Raw genomic sequence first — 21,159 nt, forward strand, 5'->3', positions numbered from 1 at the left:
CACGACACTTGTCATTAAGCGTCACGCTGGGCGCGGACATCATAATTGTTTAAAAATGTTAATTGGTGGAATATCGATCTAAAATTCTATATATATGTGTGGAATTTGATTAGAACTATCGGGAACTTTTGTGAAATATTATAATATTCAACGCATTTTGGTACTTTAAAGGAGAAGTGTCGTGCTAGATTCGCGAAGTTAGCACGAAATTATTTCAATTTTGATTTTTTATAATAAGGAATGCGGAACTCTTTTTAATTTTTATCAGGAACTGTAGAACTATGAAAAGTGCTAATAGAACTTTTATAATTTTTTTGAAATTTGTAGAATGTCGTGCCAATTTCACAGATCCCCTTTTGCCTTGAACTTGAACGTTACACGAACGATCGCGGAATAGCAATCGCATTCGTAGCGCTTCCTCGTTCGATTCGAGCATTCATATACGAAACTGCATTTCGCGTCCATCTGGGATGTTCGCTGACACGATTTTACGGCCGCGGCCGGCGCGGCCACACACCGTATCATAGTATCATACCACCCGGAGCACAGAGCACGGAGCACGATTAAAACCGTGCCGCCGATAATAGCTATTTTATTGCCTCGCGGTTATTTTTATCGCGTAGAACGGTTTCGCAGCTGTCGAGAGAATCGCCGGTATCCTGGCGCGCTTGCACCCGCCTTAATTACCGCCTCAATATCGCGCTCAATGAATATTCATTCGGCAGACTCGATTCGCAAGTTCGCGCAGTCAGTCGTACAATTTTATTTCTCTTTTTCTCTCTCTTCTTCTCTATATAAGATGAATTATTATCTTACACAACTAAAACTGTGGCATTAATTATTGAGTACGTTTATTGAAATTACCTAAGAACTATGGAAAACGTCGTTTGCGAAATTATAGGGAAGTTAGCAATTAATTTAAGAGATCTCTTCATACAAGAAATAACCGTACAAGAGAGAAATACCTCTTTTGTTTTGTTTTTATATAAATATAAACTGTGTAACATGTTTAGATAAATGTACATAAAATATACGTAGCCGCAAACTATTGAGCTATTATATATGACATTAATATCAGTAATTTTCAGGTCATTTTTAAAGGAATAAATTATTTAAATTGAGGATATTTAAAATAGTAGAAAAGAGTCGCAATTATTCAATTTTTTTTAAACGCACAACGATCAATAGAATCAAATCAAATAAAATATTTCGTCAGGAATTCGGAACGATTGCAGCTGATTGCATTCGACGAGAATAAAATTGCATGATATTTCGAAGTGAAATTTCGTGTTTACTGCAACTGTAGCCCGAAGGCGCGTCGCGAATTCCTCCCTGTCGCTCGCGGCGGACGCATTCTGAATTTTCGATTGGCGAAGTTTACGGTACAGTAGCGCGCATGGGAGTAGGTGACAATGACGATGCCGAAAAGACGATGCCATAAGTATGCGAAGGAGAACCGACGAAGCAGGGCCGTAGACAGTCCACGACCGGCAGGAAGCTGCCAGATGTAACGGTACCAGAGCGCGGCTACTCCGCTCGCGGACGCCGGCCGCTACGCGCCGCCGATATCGTCGTCGTCACGTTGTCGATAAATATAGAGAGGAGTTCAGAGTTTGTCGTGGTACACTCCCCGAGTGCCGTATCAACCATCTCGGCGAACGCGATGGCAAACAGGACGGAGAAGAGGATGAGCCGTGTGCTCTCGGTTTATCGAGAAACCGAACTCCATGTTAGTCTGCACCGAGAATTTCCCAAAACGAAATTGTTAGAAATTAATGCGTTCCGGCATTGAAAGTTTAAGGATGTGTTAAGTATCACGGAATTGAATTGACGATGACCTCGTTACGCTCGCATTTTTGGGTCTGTACGCTTGGCTAATTATCACCAAGGTTTCTCCGGGGTCAATATATACTCACTCCGCTGAAATTCGTGTATGCGGCGAGGTCAATATTAACTCGCTCCGTTGAAATTCGTAATATGCGATGCGCAATTGTCGCAAAAGATTCGAGGTCGGACACGCGACTCGAAAGGACGGGAGTCTTGAATTATCCCAGTTTAATTACGGACGAAATTTATTGATTTATACGATTAACTCTCAGTGGTCACATCTCTTTTTTGAACATTTTTTAAAAGATTTGTTTGAACATAATGCCACTAAAAAAGTTAATTTTTTATAATGAGAATACATTTCTACAATGTTGAAACAATTATAAAATTTTTTGCGATCCACTTAAAGCGTTAGTTTTTGAACAGCATGCAACTGTTTGAAAATTGGTTGGGGTCACTTTGACCACCGAGGGTTAAAATCAGAATTATCTGTTTTGATAATATCCCTAATATTTTGATTTAGTTAATTACTTATTATTTGTATTTGTTAAATTCATAATTGTTTGCTCTTACTTTGATGTCCGTCGAAGAATCGTTTGCGATTTAGAATGGCTATACCGACTGTTTTATAGCTTATCTTATCGGAATAAATCTACAAAGCGAATCCGGTGTTCCGTTAACCATTGTTGACACTAAAAATCGCACGATTAGTAATCCAACGATAAGACTCGTACGGCTGATTACCATTTCCCAGTGTCTCACCATTAACGGCCACTTTATCGACGTCTATGAAAATTACAGTTACAAACGTTTAAGATGATAACGCGGTTGAAGATTTTTATTTCGCACGCCTAGATTTGCATGTTTCAATCGTCCGCTATTGTTTAAACCTCATTAATGACGTCGACGTGACAATTAATAGAAGAGAATAGTAATATGGTAACCGTATAATCATTTTTAATCTGTGATATCCTACATAACCGCTTAATATAGCACAATTTATTTTTAAGCTCTACCGCATGATGATGTTCCACACGATGAATCGACATTGAAGATGGTGCTTTAACAGCGCGTAATTACACGAGAATTATTCCTCGCCTCGCATCACGCGTAAGGTCGTCATCGCTTAATAAATTTCTCGAGGATCAATGCTTCTCGGGCGGACAGGGACTTCCTCGATCCTGGGATGATTCATGTCGCGCGTAATAACGAAGGTACAATGCCAGGCTCGGAATGCAAGCGGGACAGAGTGGGCTCATCAAGGATATACGAGCGAGCCACCACCGCGCGACGTAATGTGGGTAATACGTAATGAGGACTTTACACATTCTTGAACGTTGACCGCTTTGGCGCTTTCTCTGCTCGTCTCTCTCGCGCTCGCTGCCGGGAAAGATTTCTCTACGCTCGTGTTCTCGCTTCAATCCTTTCTCCCATCAGCGCCTCAGCGTCCTGCCTGCGCGTTGAGTCCAGTTCAGCGTGCGAGACGGACCACAGGTAATTCACACCGAAACGATCATTAGTTCAGGCACTCTCAACCTAGCTGTGCGCATCGCGCCACTTTCTGCCTGTATCCTCGTTGCAGAATAAATGTGTTAACAATTACATAAAAGTTATACCAGCCAAATTGAGCAAGCTGCTTTGCCGTTAAACAGAAAAAAAGTTGTGCGAAATATTGAATAAATTATATAGATATTTTGCATGATTAAAATATGTACATACTTTTATGAGGGAAACGTCTTTTGGATTCCTCTTTTCCTGAATTTCTTTGTCGACATTTCGCAGAAGCGAAAAGAGCGATTGTGACACGCGGAGAATTCCCTCTATGGAGAATTCGCCATTCGGTTTTAAAGATTGGCCGCAATCTAGCCTGAATCCGGCTTTGCCTTTTACGTTGCATTATAACGCTCATACACTTGTACACGCCGCGTTTCGCGTGAACGTGCAAAAGACGCGCGCGCACACAGTAGCACAGGGGAATGAAGAACCTTAGGCGGTGGAAGCGGCCAACGGTACACCGCGCGGAATGAAATTATACGTATAGTGTACACCGGTGTTGATTACATAATCAATGTCTCGTCGGCAACGGATCGCCGAGGAAAAGCTCCGGGCCGCTCATTGTCAGCCATGCTTGTAGTCGCTTATTAAAAAAGGAAAAGACGTAATATCGAGGTCAACACGCGGAGGAAGGAAAATTAAATTGGATAAAAATCACGACAGAAAAAATATACGAGAGATCGCAAGGGAAAGGAAAACGAGGAACGCAAAGGGCCTTAAATCAGTTTACAGAGGGATGGTTAAAAAAAACAAAACAAAAGATCTAATCTCGTTTTGCCTTCTTACGCGGCTACATCATAAATGCAGCGAATTCATCGTGATCACTGAGCGGTTATACATATATTCATGATCGCACCGACACATTCCGCCGCGAGCTCCCGGTTAGTATGGAGCAATCGATAAGGCACAGCATCCGGCGTGTAAAAAGTACGTGCTTGGTTGCGTGAGTTAATAAGCGATGTGAATGACTTAAAGGTATTTAACCGCGTTAAATAATGTTTCGCGAGCGCGCTAGAAACTCAGTTTTTATCTATGTTGGTTACATCAAAATACATAATTTTCCTTATATTCCTCGCGATCGGATATAGTAAAGTCTTTGATCATCTGAAAATACACACGGTACTATAAGAGTTTCAAGAAATAAATTTATTTTGATACGAAGTAAGTGACGTGAACATAAAACCCGCAAAAAAATGTTTAGTCATTTTGTTTACCGACTAAGTTAAATTAATAAGATGATTAGATATGTTAATTAGAGCGTGAATCTGTTCGTGAATCATATCGGAAAGTATATAGAAAGTGCATATCGAAAGTACGCGTATCAGTACGATCACTACGATCGAATCGTCAGTAACGCGTAACTTTCTACAAATGATATCGAAAACATATTATTTTATTTTGAACCTGACAGAGAGAACGGATAAAGCAACAATTTATGACATGTTTATGAAATAAGAAATATTCGCGGTAATATAGATCATAAGTACCGTAGCACATACGAAAGAAAAAACGTGCAAGTTTAATCGCACGCCAGCGCGCCGGCGCCGCGATAGGATGCAGTAGATGGACGCACGCGGAGAAAAAATAACCATTATTTTCATATTCCCCTCGTTTTCGCTCGAAAGAACCAGGAAAGGAGTTTCCGCGTGTGGCTGTTGTTAGGGGCTCTACACCGCGATGCCGTTCGACGTACAATCGGACGGTAAGCTTTTAAGGTAAAAAGCGGTATATGTAAAGTATAGAGTAATTGAGAAGAATGCTATGGCAAATGCAAGCAGCAAAAAATAAAAATAATGTATTGATACCAATAACAAAAAAATCATAATTTTATATTTTATATATCCATTATATAAAATTTGCTGGAAATTCGTGCTACCATTAATTGTTCAAAAAAAAATTTATAATAATTTACTTCTCTTTCTCTGTAATATATTTTTTATTCACTCAATTGTCAGATAAAATATGTATATTATTTTTTCTTTAACGCATAAAAAAAATATTTTTTTGTACACTATATTCAATATAAATGCAAGAGTCACACTTATGAAACTAGTGGTGTTCAAAGGAGCTAAATCGATAACGTTAATTAACCTTTAGCTCGCTCCAGGTGGTCTTCATCGAACGAAGTCAATATGCAAAACTGCCGGAACGATGGAAAACGGACGGACGAGGAATCGCTTCGGAGAAGAAGAAGGGGCAGATGGAATGTATAGCGAATGGGGTCGCTGCCGTTGAAGGCAAACGACTGCGCCCCTGGCTCCTCCTGGCAAGTTGCCTTCGAATGCCACGAAACTGCGGAAAACGGTATCCATTCACATTCCCGGAGTGACTAATTCGCGCTGTCTCCTACGTGACGCACGTGCACGTGCTCGAAGCGATCACGTATCGCGGTATCGGGAAATTCTATTCAACGCTAACATATTTCTTGAATGTAGAAATTTCATTACGTGATTATCTGATTCCATTGTCTGTCAAACAGCGAATCCTAAGAATGTATGTTTCATTTAATACAGTTTGCTCATTAATATATTTAATATATTATGTCAAATATATATATATATATATATATATATATATATATATATTTGCAGGGAGTGTTAAATTTTGCAAACAATTTTATGTTATATTAGTATAGATAGCAATTAAAACAATGAAACTACAAATACAAATTATAGCGAATATCTCTCTCTTTTAATGCAGATTTATTTGACGTTTTATCAAAAGGTACAAACAAAGAATAATTAACTTATTTATTCGATTAGAAAAGAATTATTTCTAACGTAATTGATTTGCTTTGCTCGTATATTGTAACACTTTTATGATACAACTAAATAAATTAATCTCTTAAAACAATTATATAAAACTTAATGATACTTCGTGTGTCTCTCACATTAACTTTCAAAATGAAAAAGATCTTTTACATTCGATTGTCATACCGTGAATAAGATATGTATAGAGATGAAATTATTATAACGTGATTGCTTACAATTTGTAAACAATACATTTCACTGATTGCACTTGACAAAAAGACGGTAGCAGGGTGTCTCCGGTTGGACCAAATTTATGAGCGGTTTATCGTCACGCATAGTTATCCACGTGTCCGAATTTAATCGTATCATGTAGAAATTATCGCGAGATGGAACAATAGGTTCGAGAGTTTGATACCCGTAATTGATCGTTCCGTTTGTGTAGCCGCTCTTTCGGCACACGTTTACTGCCTCCTCTTGTGACATTACTACTGATGGATAACACAGAGTGTGCCATACTCCGTAGGATCGTTGCACCACCTCGCCCGCAGCAAATCTGTGAAGCAATTAAAAAAAAAAAACGTGTTAACTTTATTTCGTCAACATTTAAAAATTGTGATGTATTATCTGTGACATCCAACAATTATGGCGCAGCTCATTTCAATTAAATTCTCACCTGTTATCTGCAGCTTTTTGCATCACCTTTTTGCATTCCGTCTCGTCTTCTCCGTTCGGACAATCATCGTCGCCGTCGCACACGAAATCTCGCGAGATGCAGGTAACATTTTTGCTGTCTCTGCGCATAACGTTTATATATAATTATTGCATGATTGCGATAATTTTTACAAGATTTATCATTTATTCAACAATACTTTTTAAAGTGTTAGAGATATAAGAAATGTTTTATGTTGTTAGAATTATCAAGCTTACGTGTTGCATTTGAAACTAGTTTCGGTGCAATGACACGCTTTCGGCGACTCGTCGGTTTTATCGAGACAATGTCGCACCCCGTCGCACAATCGTTCTGGCTTAGTCAGTTTTAAATATTCAGCGCAGCTGCATCTTACAGGTTCATCCGTTCCATCCGAGCAATCCACTTTACCGTCGCAAAATGCACTCTTCGAGACACACTCGCCGTTCTTGCACCGTAACTCCGACTTTGCGCATTCTACACAAAAAAAATGCATATTAATACATTCGCAGCCGCTGACATAATTTTACATTAATTTAAGATCTATAATAGCTAATTGCCGCTGACGCAATTTTACATTTTATATTTATTTATAGGAAGGCAGTTGACACTTTATGATTCGTATTTATGATTACTGCAGCTATCTAACAATAAATTGATTTCAAATTTATCAAAATGAGCATTTGAACGGAATTAAAAATAATTCTGATCTGAAAATGAAACAAATTTGCACGCGGCTCCCAGTTTTTAAAGTCGCACGCTAGAATCGCCGGCTGCGAGAAAATGAGCTCGCGCACAAGAACGAATAAATTTACAATTAGTTAAAAATTAATCTAATGGATCTGACTTTATAATTCTATTAAACTTTTAATTCAGATTTTAAATTAATCTAATGTAAATTTCAATTGTAAATTAATTCCATAAATTGTTCACTATAAAATTACTTACTGCGGTTGGACTTGTTTTTTCTTCTCGGCTGTTGCACTTGTAGACACATAGTATTTTTCTCGTCCGCGCCGTCTCGGCAATCCGCTACACCGTCGCATACTTGATTCCAAGGGACGCATCGTCCGATATTGCACCGAACACCATCGCACGTGGCTTCGACTGTTGGTTGTGGCTCTTTCTCTGTAGTACCATAGTAAGAAAATTAAATCACACTAGATTGTTTCTTTTTTTCGCGTAAAAATAACCATATGACGTAAAATTAATTACATTAAAAAATTAATAGCGCATAAAAATTGATGTCTTCACATGTATGACAATTTACCTAAAGCTTGCGTAAGATAGGCATGGATGTAATCGATGCTCGTCAAGTTTTGTGTGCTTTGGAAGCTGCACGGGCCATCGTTTTCGTGAAATACAGCCGCGGGATACCATCCTTTCTTGCTGCGACAAAATACCGTTCCGCTCCAATTCGAAGAAGTTCCATTGATCTAAACGCGTACAAAAGATAAAGTCGAAATTCAATAGCGATGCATCTCTTTTACGCAATTAATAAATAAATAAAAATAATCGTGGTTTGAGCTACTATATAATGGAGCTACTCACCGGGCATTTGATACCTAAAGCTTCGACGTAACAACGATAGCACTTGTCGCAATTTTCAAGGATCGGTTGTAGAAAAATTGATTGCGTCAGATGTTTGTTGTCCGTACCGATTGCCACGCATAAATCGTCCTTCTCCGGTGGATATATTCTGCGAAAATTCGATAAGTAGCCATGTAAAAGGAAGATAATATATGTATACCTAATGTGATAACGGATGAATAATCAATATATACACACTTCTTCTCTAGGAACAACGGCTGCACGTAACGGGTAAAGTTCACCGCAGTTTTCAAGTGAAGCAACGAGACGTCTGTTCTTTTCACGTCCCTGATCTCGTCAACGACCGAGATCTGTTGATGGGGCCCGTCTACGTAGAGGAACGAGCGACTTTGGCCGAGCAGAACTGTTGTATAATTCACTGATAATCTGCAATTTATTCTTCTTATACGTATCTCTTTATCGATATTTGATCGATAAAATTTGACGAAGAACGATCGTAAGGATAACTAAACGGTTCGTCAAATTATACACAATCTGCGCTCTGCAAATGCACCGGATAGGCATTTTTGAGATAAGGAAGAATTTCGGAGAAAACGGGATTCACTTACCTGACAGCTTCCGTGCAACTCGAACCGGCTAGGAGCCAGTCTGATTCCAGGAGTAAGGCCGAGCAGTGATAACGGCCGTCGACGAAGATGGCCGCCAGCCACGGCCACAGGTAGGTATGGCTTCCGGTTTTCGGATCGACGGTCAGATGCGAGTCGGCACTGCTGCTTAAAACCGGTCTGCAGCGAAACTGTAGCGCCGTACACGTCTCGCCTCCCTCACTCCCTGCCACCGGCGAAGGTTCGTAACCCGTCGTGCCGTTGGCCCACCTCCGCGAGAATCTCGTTTTCAGCGCCGTTTTATTCACAACGATCTCATCCGACGACTGCAAACTCCTGCGTACAATTAACGCGCACGCAAACGCAATTAAATATTTTGCAGTTAATATTTTTCGAACAAAAAATACTATCGAGCAGCGATAAGTGTTGTATTTGGAAAATTAAGCGTGAATATAAATGTCAGACTTTTACCGAATCGTTGAACATTTTTAAGAGTCAAACTTACATAAATCCGAGATATTTGCACAAGTTTCCTCCAATTATCGACATTTTAGTGCTATTCTTCAGTATATCTGGCTGAGGACATTCTACATGCCACGTCTCGTTGTAGTATCTACTAAGCAAACCTTCCATGTTCAAAACCGGTCGATTATCGCTATCCACATTCACGTATTCTCCGTTAGTCAATGCAACTGAAAGAAGGAAATGGCAATTTCAATTTTTATGGTCTTGTAGACACGAGAACACGAATCGTATACTCACGGCAATCAACTTCGTCCTCCCTTAGAGGGCAGTCGAAATTTCCATCACATTTCTTTACCATCGGGATGCATCCCTTGCTTCTGCTGCAATAAAACTCGTCATCCTTGCATATACCTGGAAACGATCATTTTGTTAGATAAGCGAAACCAAATACGGTGAAATTACGCAAGATCGAATACCGCAATCTTTCTCGTCCGTTTCGTCGTCGCAATCTAGATGTCCGTCGCAAATCGCTGTGGGTTGGAAATTCAACAGGTAATCTCTGCAGGTACAGTCCTCTTCATCGGTGCCGTCCTCGCAATCCAAGTGCTTATTGCATTTTTTGTTGATCATTATGGTTTGAATCAGGCTGTAAATGAGACGAACATTGGCTCAAAAGTCTTAATTTATGTTATTAAATACTTTAAATTATACCCGGAAAGAACGGTTTTGCTAAAAATATCTAAAAATTTAGCTAGATACAGATCTGAAAATAACTTTGTTGCACCATCAAAATAATTATGTAGAACACTTAAACTGATTGCTAAAACTGATTGCTAATGTCAAAACTTTTATAGCATTATCATCATATTTCAGCGACCTACTTATACTTATTTTGATGGTGCAACAAAATTATTTTCGAATCTGTATCCAGCTAAATTTTTAAATACTTCAGCAAAACCGTTCTTTCCCTGTAATATTTTGTAACTTACTTTTTGCAGGTGAACGTTAATCTAACGTTCGATATCGTTATTTTAGGCGTTGTGGTATAAGTATCCGTGATGTTTGAATTTTCGTCACTGTAAGTCTGCGTTTCTGTCTGATAGAAGAAATAGGAAGAAGTAGAAATAGGAATTGTTTCCGTGCTCACTTCTGTAACATAAAATTCCGCGTCATTTCCAATTATTTTATTAAAAATCCGAGGCTTGTCACAATTACGAAAGAGCTTGGCATAATTTACTATTTTTTTCTGTGGCATCATTGGATGTTTCGTTTGCTTGCGGTTTCACAGATGTATTATTAGAATCCAATTCCCTGTATCTTTCATTAATTTGCAGAATTTCACATCCGATTTCATCCTCTCCGTCTAAACAATGTACAATTTTGTCACAATGATTCTCTTTCGGCAAGCACTTTCCCATCATGCTCGATTGGCAGCTAAATCCCGGACACGAATCTAAGGGTTTACCTCCATAAGGAGATGTCTCTTGAGTATCTGCAAAATAATATGTTTTAAGTAATAAAAGTAAAGCTTATAAAAAGAAAAGGTATAACATTTTTTAATTTTTTGAAAGACTTACCTAAAATTACAAATGTTTGCAGAATCCAATCTATGTAGTAACTCACTTTCATGTAAACACCGGGCTCATTCGGACGTCCGCATCCGTCACCATGGCTGATTAGGCCTGCCGCATACCACTGCGACGCTAAATTTGGATTTCTGTGCAAGGAGGCTTTTTGTAATAACAGTCGTAGAAGTCACAGATTCTCAGTGTTTTGTTCCTATGTTAATCGTTACCTGCACATCAAGGGACCACCGCTATCGCCCTGACAGGCATCGCGGCCGCCTTGAGGATATCCCGCGCAGATCGTGGCATTGTTTTGATCGGACAAATATTTACACGATGACAAAATCGGCACTTCTACTTCTCGCAAATGATCCGCTAAAATGAAATTTTAATTAAAAAAAAAAAAAAAAAGCAGGCCGTATCTTGTTTTCGAAATATTTCACTGAATAAAATATCTGGTTCGTTCATTTTCCACCAGAAAATACTGGTTGAATCTACCAGAATCTGGATTTTTTTTCAGTGTTATATTGCGTTCTTTAGAATATTTTGTATTATATGCGCGAAATTAATACATGTAAATTGTTCTTATTACTGCTCCGGTTACTAAAGAAAAGTCTAGCTTACGATCTGGCCCATCTTCTCTTATGGCTCCCCATCCAACAGCAACGCATACGGATTGTGGCGACGGACCTTCTCTCCATGCAAGACCCGCGGTGTCCAATGCTGGTAAGCAGACCGCGCGGACCCATCGATTGAAAAGAAGAGGTTTGTTTAATACGATCATTGCAATGTCGTTTTGCATCTGTTCTTTTATAAAGCCGGGATGTATAATCACGTGTTTCGCCCTTCTCCACTGCGTCGTCAGTGAAAATGATAACCGTCTGAGTATACCGGCTTGTATTTCGTAATAATGTCCCTCATATCTGAAAATTATTAGCGAACACACATTTTAAATCGATAGAAAGAATATCTGCGTTCGAGAAATACGATTATTCGTCGTCGCTTGTATAATATATCTGTTGTGCAGCTGAGTTGCCTTTAAAAACGCCCTTACCCATACATGCAGTGACCTGCGGTGAGTATGTGAACTTCAGTGAGGATAACACCGCCGCAATGAAAATTACCATCCCTGTAAATGGCGACCAGGAAGGGCCAAGCTTTGGGCTGACTCGCTCGGCCGCCGACTACTCGCAATTGCGACCCGACAATAGTATCATTCTGATCTTGCATCTTTTCCTCGGACATCGATTGACTAGCGTTCAACAGCCCCAGTGTCTCCCGGTAGAGCTTATTAAATTCCGAGGCCGATTGTACCTTCGCGTGTCTCCTGTAATTGTTCTTCGTCGTGTTGAAGACGGGGGAAAAGTTTTGACGCGGGAGGGCTTTGGTGCCGCACGGCAACTGCGGACACTTGACGAATACCGCTGTACCCTGACACGACGTCATCTTTATATTATTATTATTATCGGATACTATCACGTAAGGATCTTGAAAGGTGTTCTCAGGCACACGAACGGTTTGTATTTTCGGCATCGTTCTGCAAAGACATATCAAATTAATAACGGTTTGCGAAACTTCCTAACTCAGAGATTTAATAAATTTTATTATCAGCAAAAATTTTCAAGTGCACGACTTATGTACGGGTATTAGAAACGATCGATGACATACGTTAGTGGATGACCAATTTCCGACGCGCAAGCATCCACTGCCCAAGTGAGTGTTTTGGAGCAAACGGGATACCATTGCCCTCGTACGTTCTTATGTAGATAACCTTGAGTATAACCAACCGTAAATATCTACAAACGAAACAATACACATTAAAAAATAAATTAGAAAATGTTATATTAAAATTATTAATACGAGAAATATATACGACCGTTATATGATATACGATTAAATTAGATTAAATTAAATCGCCATTTACGGTTCGAGCTTAGATCTTGGAGTAGCCCAATTATTATACATTTTTTTTGTGTATTACACATATCTCTTCCAATATTAGTAAACTAGCGCGCCCACTAGATTTGTCAGACTTACAACACAGTTGCCGTTGGAGTAAAATCCCCTTCCTTCCCGTAATTAAATCGATTTACACAAAAAATATATGTATAATAATTGGGCTACCAAGATCCAAGATCGGATTGTATAAATGGCAATTTAATTGAATCTAATTATAAATTATTATAAATATTATTATAAATACTATGGATTTCAATAATGAGTAAATGTACAAATATTTTGCTCTTACATCGTTTGGACCCACGTGTGTTTCTAGAAGTATATTGCAGTCAAGTTCGTCCTTTCCATTAGAGCATTGCTGTACCCCGTCGCAACGTTGCAAAAGTGGTACGCAATTGTCTCTGTTATAACGTCTGTCCCAGTCGTCGCAATTGAAAGACTCTGATGGGCATCCTAGAAATTAAGCATTTATCACATAAATTTGTTGAGAATAGATTTTGAAAGTGTCTGCTGCAAATTTTGTCGATAGAATGTCAGCAGAAATATAATGCAATATAAATCTGTTAACAGAATATAATAGCAGATTGGCTACAGAAACTGAGCAAAATCTGCCGCGTTTCGTAACCATGATGTATCCCATTTAAATGGAATTATTTATTATCCGTTTAATAGAAATATTTGGAATAGTTTACAGAATGACAGATTCTGTTTGGTTTCTGACAATTTGTTGTTAGATTACATCGGCAGATTTTACCAGCAAAAAATAACGAGTTTAATGTGGACACAGATAATAAATTTGTTCTAAAAAAAGACTTAGACGTAAACGTACAAAAAGATTTAAAAGAAATGCATGCTATTAAATTTTCCTGGTAATTAAACTGCCAATCTGTTATCATTCTGTAGGTAGTTTGATTACCGGAAAATTTTAATAGCATATACATTTCTTTTAAATCTTTTTTGTACGTTTATGTAAGTCTTTTTTTTTTAGAACAAATTTGTCATGATAAGTTTATATTTCGTAAAAACCGCTTGCGATGAAGAAAAGTTTCGTGGATAAAGTAGCTTTCGTAAACGATCAGTATTTAGCGCCATCTGGTGGACAATCATAATAATATTTAAAAATAATATTATATTTATAACTATTATTTTTTAACAATGCAGTTACGGCTAAACACAATTGTCTTCATTAATTCTTCATTGGAGTTCTTGTTTCACTCAAGATTAAGGGAAGAAATGCTCAGTTGGTTACTTAGATTTCTACTATGTCACATATATTCCACTCATAAAAAAGCATGTAAAAGGTTTTATGAGCATCTGTCATCACATATTTCGGCAATTTTGTATATCAAGGGGTTAATATGGTGTAATGCGTAATAGTAATATTATATAATATTAAAGCTAAATTTAAAAAAAAGCGCGTAGCACGCGTCAATGTAATGTCTAATCTTTTTTTTTTTTTTAATTTACGTAATGCTACAAATTAACAATATTACTAATTCAGTAAATTTTTTTAAACAAATTATATAAGAATGTAATTATATAAAAATGTAAATGTGCACATAAAAAATACTGAATGCAAACAACATCCGAACAGAATCGAGTTGCTTTTTATTTTATTCAAATTGTGTATAAAAAAAAGTTTAACGAAACATATGTTTTTTACCAAAACAACCGAGTTCATCCTCTCCATGTGGACAATCGAAATAACCATCGCAAAGCCGATCACGCGATATTCGATCTCTGCAGGAGCACTTTGTCTCGTCGCTGGCATCGGTGCAATCGACACGGCCGTCGCACCATTTCACCTTTGGGACGCAGTTCAGATTATCGCATTGATGATAATTTATAGGACATATGTTGAACGTGGGAGACTCTAAAACAATTATCACGCCGTTAAAGATGACGTTCTAATTTACTTTCTCAGAAAATTTTGTCTCAATTTAAACTTTATACGTTCTTTAAAGTATGATAAAAAGAAGAACATGATAGATAAGATAATTAAGATTAGAATATGTTAAAAGGAGAAATGATAGATAAGATAATTGGAAAGAATCTTTCGCGCAGAAAATCTGCGAAACTTGGCTTACGTGGGTTATTTCGTGTGATAACACCGGCGTACTCCTGAGGTGATTTTTCTGATTCTCTTGGAAGATCTTTCGCTTCGTCGGCAGAACGGTCAGATTGCGACGTGCCAGGGATCGGCGGGAAGCGAATGGTTGGCAATGATATGTAACCGCAAAAATACGGCATGTTTGCAATTGGCTGCTGGGACATCGCGGTTGGTTGCTGATTCAGCGAGAAGGCCGGTGCGTGGTTCGACATGGCACTCATGGCAGGTCCCGTGGGACCGACGTCTTGTCCCGTCGATTGAGCCAGATTACCGACGTAGTTCAATCTTGGCATAAACTGCACCGTGTTCGCCTGCACCTGCATATAATTTGGCGACGAGGAGCCTTGATTAGGTGGATTTTGGAACAGAAAGCCGCGACTTTGCGCGGAGGAGGTGGGACCTGGGTAAAACGCTGATGCTGGAGATAATGGGGTTTTGGAGGATTGTCCGGGATACTGGCCAAAGAAGCAAACCGGATGCGGCATTGTCCACATCGTTGGTGTCGGTTGCAGCTGCTGAAAGGATTTCGTGCTCTCCGCGTTTACCGGAATCGATTTGTCGTTGTCCTTTTGGAATTGGTCAGCCGACATGAACTGTTCGTAATCACGCTGATTTTCCATCGGCCTCGATCCTGCAAAGTATGTATTCCTTTCTTAAGAATTTCATTATTATTTCGTGAAAATGGTAGATTGGTAGAAGTCTAGCAGTCTGGAAAAAACTTAATACTTCGTTTTTTATTTACGAATTAGATAAACTTTCTTCGTAGGTTTTTCATTTCAAGTCATATCAAACGAGTTTTACGTTATGTAGGATGAATATATCCCAATACTTCCAGCTTGCGCAATCTTAGGGATGCAAGTCACAATAAAATTGAATTTTTGTGCGTTTGCTCATTACAAATATTTTTCGATAAACTTTAAAAAGAAAATATCAAAATAAGTGGCGGAGCAAAGAAAAATCGGCGGAAAACAAACACAAGGAGGAGCCACACAGCTTAAAGAAGCACATCCGGAGCGTAAATATTGGTACAAGAAGCGAGCTCTCCCCGTCACGATTTAATTATTTCGCGACTTCCTCTTCTTCGTATTCTTCCCGACCACGTACCGTTCGTCACTGTAGCCAATCGATTTTCCGGGTGTCCCTCGAACGAAGGACGCACCGAAGAATGCATCGTGCCACCGCCGTCGATTCCGATCACGTCGTTTCCCGCCGGCACACTCGTCACGTTTTCAGTAATCTGCGCCGTAAGATCAATGGCGGTATTCTCGTATGTCGGTATTCTCGTTTCGGTCGTTCCTACCGAATCAGTCGCGATTGTGGTTTTCCTAGATTGTTCATCTCCCGTAATAGCGTTGTATTGCGTCCTCACGCTACTCGACTCCGTCGTAAACCACGACTTCGCGTTCGTGACATCTTTGCTCTCGGTTACCACCCGGTGTGGTTCGTCGATTTTCGGCGCGGCAGAAACGCTTCCGTCGTTTTGATTTTTTGTCACGCGCGAATCGTTTGCCGCTGGATTACTATCCGACTGTTTGTCGTTAATGCCCGAATCGTTAATGTCAATGTCGCTCACGTCTATTCGTCGGCTGCTTCCATTGTAATCTGTCTGATGTATTGACATAGTAGTGATTTCCGGCGTACTGGTACTCGTCGATGATTGATTCATGACGTTTTGTGATGAATTGTTCATAACTGAGTTTGTCTCCACTGGAGGCTGGATTTCTGCCGCTTCGGTCCGATTAATTTCCGTCCGTTTCGTGCCGTTTTCAGCTCGTTCGTTATTCAGCAGCTTGATGACGGCCGGGCCAAAATCGCTCGAGTAATTTTGCTCGGCGTAATCATGCGCGTTGTTTAACAACTCCTTGCAATCGAGACATTTCCGGATATCTGTGGGTAATTTTCCAGATTTCTCCGGAAACTTAGTGCTGAGAGCCTCAAGATAACTTTGCACTGTTTTCAACAGCACCTCGCATTGTTTCGCCTTCAGATCGCAATCTCTTCTTCTGCGAGATACTACCTCCCGCTTGGAACGCGTGTCGGCGCCTCCCCCATTTATCGTTGGAAATGCGTCGTTTTCTGCAACTTGCGTTATCTGGCTGGTAAGCTCCGTTTGATCGTTGAAAGATGGGTCTCCATCGATCACTTTTCCCGCCCGGGATTTCAACAATGATCTTCTGCCGAGAGGGAAGCCTAGCTTGATCACTCGCTCCAAGCGTGTTTCCGGTTGAATGCGAACTGAAAGAATCATGGTGGAAGAGATGATTTTTCGAGGACATATCGGCTGGAAATTGGCGATTGCGCGAGAGCGATCAAGAGCAAATTTCTCAGGAAAAATAATACGCGTAATATTTACTCTACGTACATAATTATTTACTAACCTGAAGCTTCACGAGCGTCATGTCCGGACAGTATGTAAAACGTAAGATTAATAATTGTCAAAAAAAGTGTAATCAATAATATTAAGATTGCTCCAGTCAGAAGAATACGTTTGTGGCTTGCGTAAAATTTTGAGTGGTTATCCCCGCCCGACTTGCATTTGTTGGATGTTATACCTAAAATCGTGATCAATATATTAATTTTGAAATTTTGTAGATAGATAATAAAACAATATTTGCAGTATAGCATCACTGGAACTTATTAATGCAAAATGATTGCTGTAATACAATATATTCCCTCCATGATTTTTTTATATATAATTCATTATTAATATATTCTTCACAATTGTCAATGAGAAACTGATGACATATAACTGAATCTATATTTTTCAAATATTAATTTTCAAGTAATAAGACTTACCTGTATTTCGAATTCTCGAATCCGTCAACACAACGCAACATGGTGAATTGATTGGAACATCGACCATTTGCGAAGGCGGACCTTTATTATCGACGTGCAGTTTATTCGATTTATCCAAAAGACGCACTAATTATTAAAAAAATTAAACAAAACGGAATTAATCCAAAGATCAGACTTAATTAAATTGCACTAAACCTCGAATGACGCGATGACATTGAAAGACTTACTTTCGATCAATCTCTAAGTTGTTTGTTGCGATCGTCTCGTACAAAATTCCTGGCTTTATTCCGATCTTCACGTGGGATTAGATCGGCAACGACTAACCCAGGATTTGATGGGCAGAATGGTTCTTCGCAACGGCGCGTCAGCGAAAATATGCTGACAGCTTATGTCGTCTCCTGTTACGTTCGTGCGAATGAACCCTTTTACATGCGTTTCAACAAGTGTCGTTGTCGCAACGCTTGCAAAAATCTGTGAATGGAATTCTTGTATTCCACCGCAAAATCGGACTCAAATATTCTTTTATCCTAACTTCATCAGCAAGTATAAAACACAAGAATTCATTGACCTGTTATTGTACATACAGACTTAAGAACTCAAGTTCCTGCGTTTCGCGTATCTCTCGTACGTTTAACAGAAACTTGAATACAACGTTCGCGATTAATGACTCTCATATCTTTGAGTGGGGAATTTTTTCTTGAGAACTCTGAACCTGAATGAGAAACTATTACTCTTTAATGTGGAAAGTTTCATAGCTTACACAGTTATTTCTGTCTACCAGAAAAATGGAATAAAATGCCGGATAATATCTTTTCTTCAGCGAAAAAATCAAGAGACACGCGGTAGTGCGGTCTCGCGCCAAGTATATACGCGAAGCGAGACCGCATACCGTGACTGTTTTACGCGACGCGACGAGCTATTGCGAGTACCCGAGATTTTGAGATCTCGATAATGACTTAACGGATCGAGTTCTGAGTAGACTCAATCGATAGCTTCAATAGTTTGGGATTAAATTATGTAATAAAAGTATTTTTATTCTTTCGCTATTAATTTGAACAGAGCACCCGGAAAAGATTAACTTGAACAAAGATATTTTATAAATCTTATAGAGTGGTTTCGCCACTAATATATTAGAGTGATTGCGCTAGTCACTTCAAAACAGAAAGTTGTCACTCTATAATTTGAATAAATGCGGACACTCATAAGGTAGAAGTGAATTTTTCAAATTTTAGAGCGGCTACTCTACCGGAGTGATGCGATCTCACTCTGAAGCTATAGTGGATCACGATTCACTAAAGATCAACTGATAAATAACTCTAACAGAGTAAAAGTTTCCTCAAATTTGTAGAGTGACACAGTTTACTCTTATAGATACTGATCTTCATTCAAATGGAGTGCGATTTCACTCCAATTTATATCGCAGTTTTACTCTTTCTTCATCAATTTTCACTTTTCGTTACACTTGCATTTCACTCGTTTTGAGTGATATTGATATTTCTCTTCGACTTTTAGAAAGCAAAAATTTTTTTTTGAAAAAGAAGTTGATATATTTTTACCTTTCAATAGTAAATGAATAGAAATTGCATATGCACATGCTTTTATAGTATAAGTAAGAATGCATTTATATATAAAAGTAGAATAATAAATATACAAAATAAATAAAATTATTAAAATAATAAAATGTATTTTGTTTTTTTTACTAAGAAATCTATATATATTTCTTTCTATTATTCCGCATTTTTATTTATTTTGATACTTTTATATTTATATTTATTGTTCTAATTTTATAAATAGGTATTATTTCGAAGAAGATAAAATATCATTTTATGAAAAGAACAGATCATAAGAAATTAATATTTTTATCAATGTACATACATGATAAGAACTATTTCAATTATCTTCATCACAAGGCATATAAGAAGTCGAAATGTCATGAGAAAAACGCAAACATATTAAGGCTGCAACTACAAAAAAAATCACGTTTTCTGAAGTATCGATTAGATAAGTTTATATATATGCAGCTCATGATATTGCGCTACAAATTAGTTGCGAATCGATTGCTGCAAAAGTGGCAATAACATGCCGTTATTAAAACAGTTCTCGTATTTAGAACTCTTCGCAGTTCCGCAATACATTTTCACTTCTTATTTAACAACTTTCATTTGTAAACAAATTGCTAGGATTATATAATTTTATGTAAATTGCCAGCGATAACGGCTAACATATTAGCATTAAAAACTAACTAGTATTTTTAAACACGGAAGAAAGGAAAAAATGGATACAATAATCGGCTGAAAGTTTTGAGATGATGCATGTGTAAAATAAGGAAACCGGTGGGAATAATCCCGGTTGTGAATCATAACGGTTCATTTAGAAATAAGAATAGTGTTTTTCGGCGTAATGCGATATTTCGCATCATCGGGTTGCGATTATTGCGTGTAACGCATTGGCATACAATGTGCAAAGCTGTCATTTATTCAAAACATTGGAAAGTCAGAGCGATGCTTTTTTCCTGCGGCAAAAAAGAAACGCGATACTTCCTGAAATCTGCGTAAGGGAAAAGACTGAAAGTAATTTTTTTAAATATTAAATTGTCACACAATTACATCGTTTCTTACTCTCATATTAATTAAAACCAGTTTCTAGATCCAGTATTTAAATCTCTATATATATCATTTTTAACAAGTCATATCGCATATGAAATACCTTATACTTATCTCGAGAGAGCAGTTTTCTACCGCTTTTATGAAGTAAACATCTTTTGAACTCTTTCCGTCTCTGAACTTCTTCATTTAAACGAGGATTATAAGAAAGCTTTTTACTTTCCTGCAATTTACTGGCATTATTGAATTTCTTTGGTGTATCCTGCCCTTTAAGGATTTATTTAAAACTTTTTGACACAAAATTAAATTGCAAGCAAATAACAAATTCTCCATTAGTTCTCATGACAAGTTTTCTAATTAATATAACATATTTCCGATATCAAATTCCGATCAATTAAGACTATTTTATTTTTTTATTACGACTGTTCAATCATTTTATCAAGAGACAGTCGATGATTCGATTAGTATTACTCTTTCGCGCACTGTCGATACATCAGACCAGCATTTTGTTACGCGCTGAAATTGTTTGAGCTATTGTAGAGACGATAATTGCACAATCCGCTTCGTTTTACTTTCTCCTTTACGGCGAGTACCCGAGTCGCCGCGGATCGATGAAAGTGACAGTCCGTGTTCCGACGTTACGCCTAGAGTACACGATTATGTTCCGACGTATCGATTTTATTTAT

At 38.3% G+C, this 21,159-nt stretch overlaps 1 protein-coding gene across 1 annotated transcript; it reads right to left on the minus strand.

Moving 5' to 3' along the window:
• Positions 1–6,164: 6,164 nt before the first annotated feature.
• Positions 6,165–18,201, minus strand: Ndl (serine protease nudel). Its single transcript, XM_077412615.1, has 25 exons — positions 18,098–18,201; positions 17,871–17,996; positions 17,453–17,626; positions 16,179–17,309; positions 15,052–15,705; positions 14,628–14,837; positions 13,254–13,417; positions 12,674–12,801; positions 12,060–12,542; positions 11,630–11,928; positions 11,236–11,380; positions 11,018–11,157; positions 10,678–10,932; positions 10,430–10,589; positions 9,917–10,086; positions 9,738–9,851; positions 9,481–9,667; positions 8,979–9,311; positions 8,608–8,796; positions 8,371–8,518; positions 8,090–8,255; positions 7,768–7,947; positions 7,059–7,296; positions 6,805–6,924; positions 6,165–6,684 (listed from the first exon to the last, which is right to left on the minus strand). Coding segments are annotated over exons 1-25 (6,213 nt in total). The 5' UTR covers positions 18,099–18,201; the 3' UTR covers positions 6,165–6,386.
• Between the last annotated feature and the right edge of the window lie 2,958 nt (positions 18,202–21,159).

This window comes from Temnothorax americanus, unplaced genomic scaffold (genome assembly GCF_048541705.1).
Source record: "Temnothorax americanus isolate GAGA-0224 unplaced genomic scaffold, ASM4854170v1 Scaffold31, whole genome shotgun sequence".
NCBI lineage: Eukaryota > Metazoa > Arthropoda > Insecta > Hymenoptera > Formicidae > Temnothorax > Temnothorax americanus.

Excerpts from the sequence above, each read along its gene's own strand:
- Ndl (XM_077412615.1), bottom strand. Across the intron at positions 9,312-9,480 it reads TGCAAATATCTCGGATTTAT|GAGTTTGCAGTCGTCGGATG; the intron begins GTAAGTTTGACT and ends AATTGTACGCAG. Across the intron at positions 6,925-7,058 it reads ACTAGTTTCAAATGCAACAC|AGACAGCAAAAATGTTACCT; the intron begins GTAAGCTTGATA and ends CGTTATGCGCAG.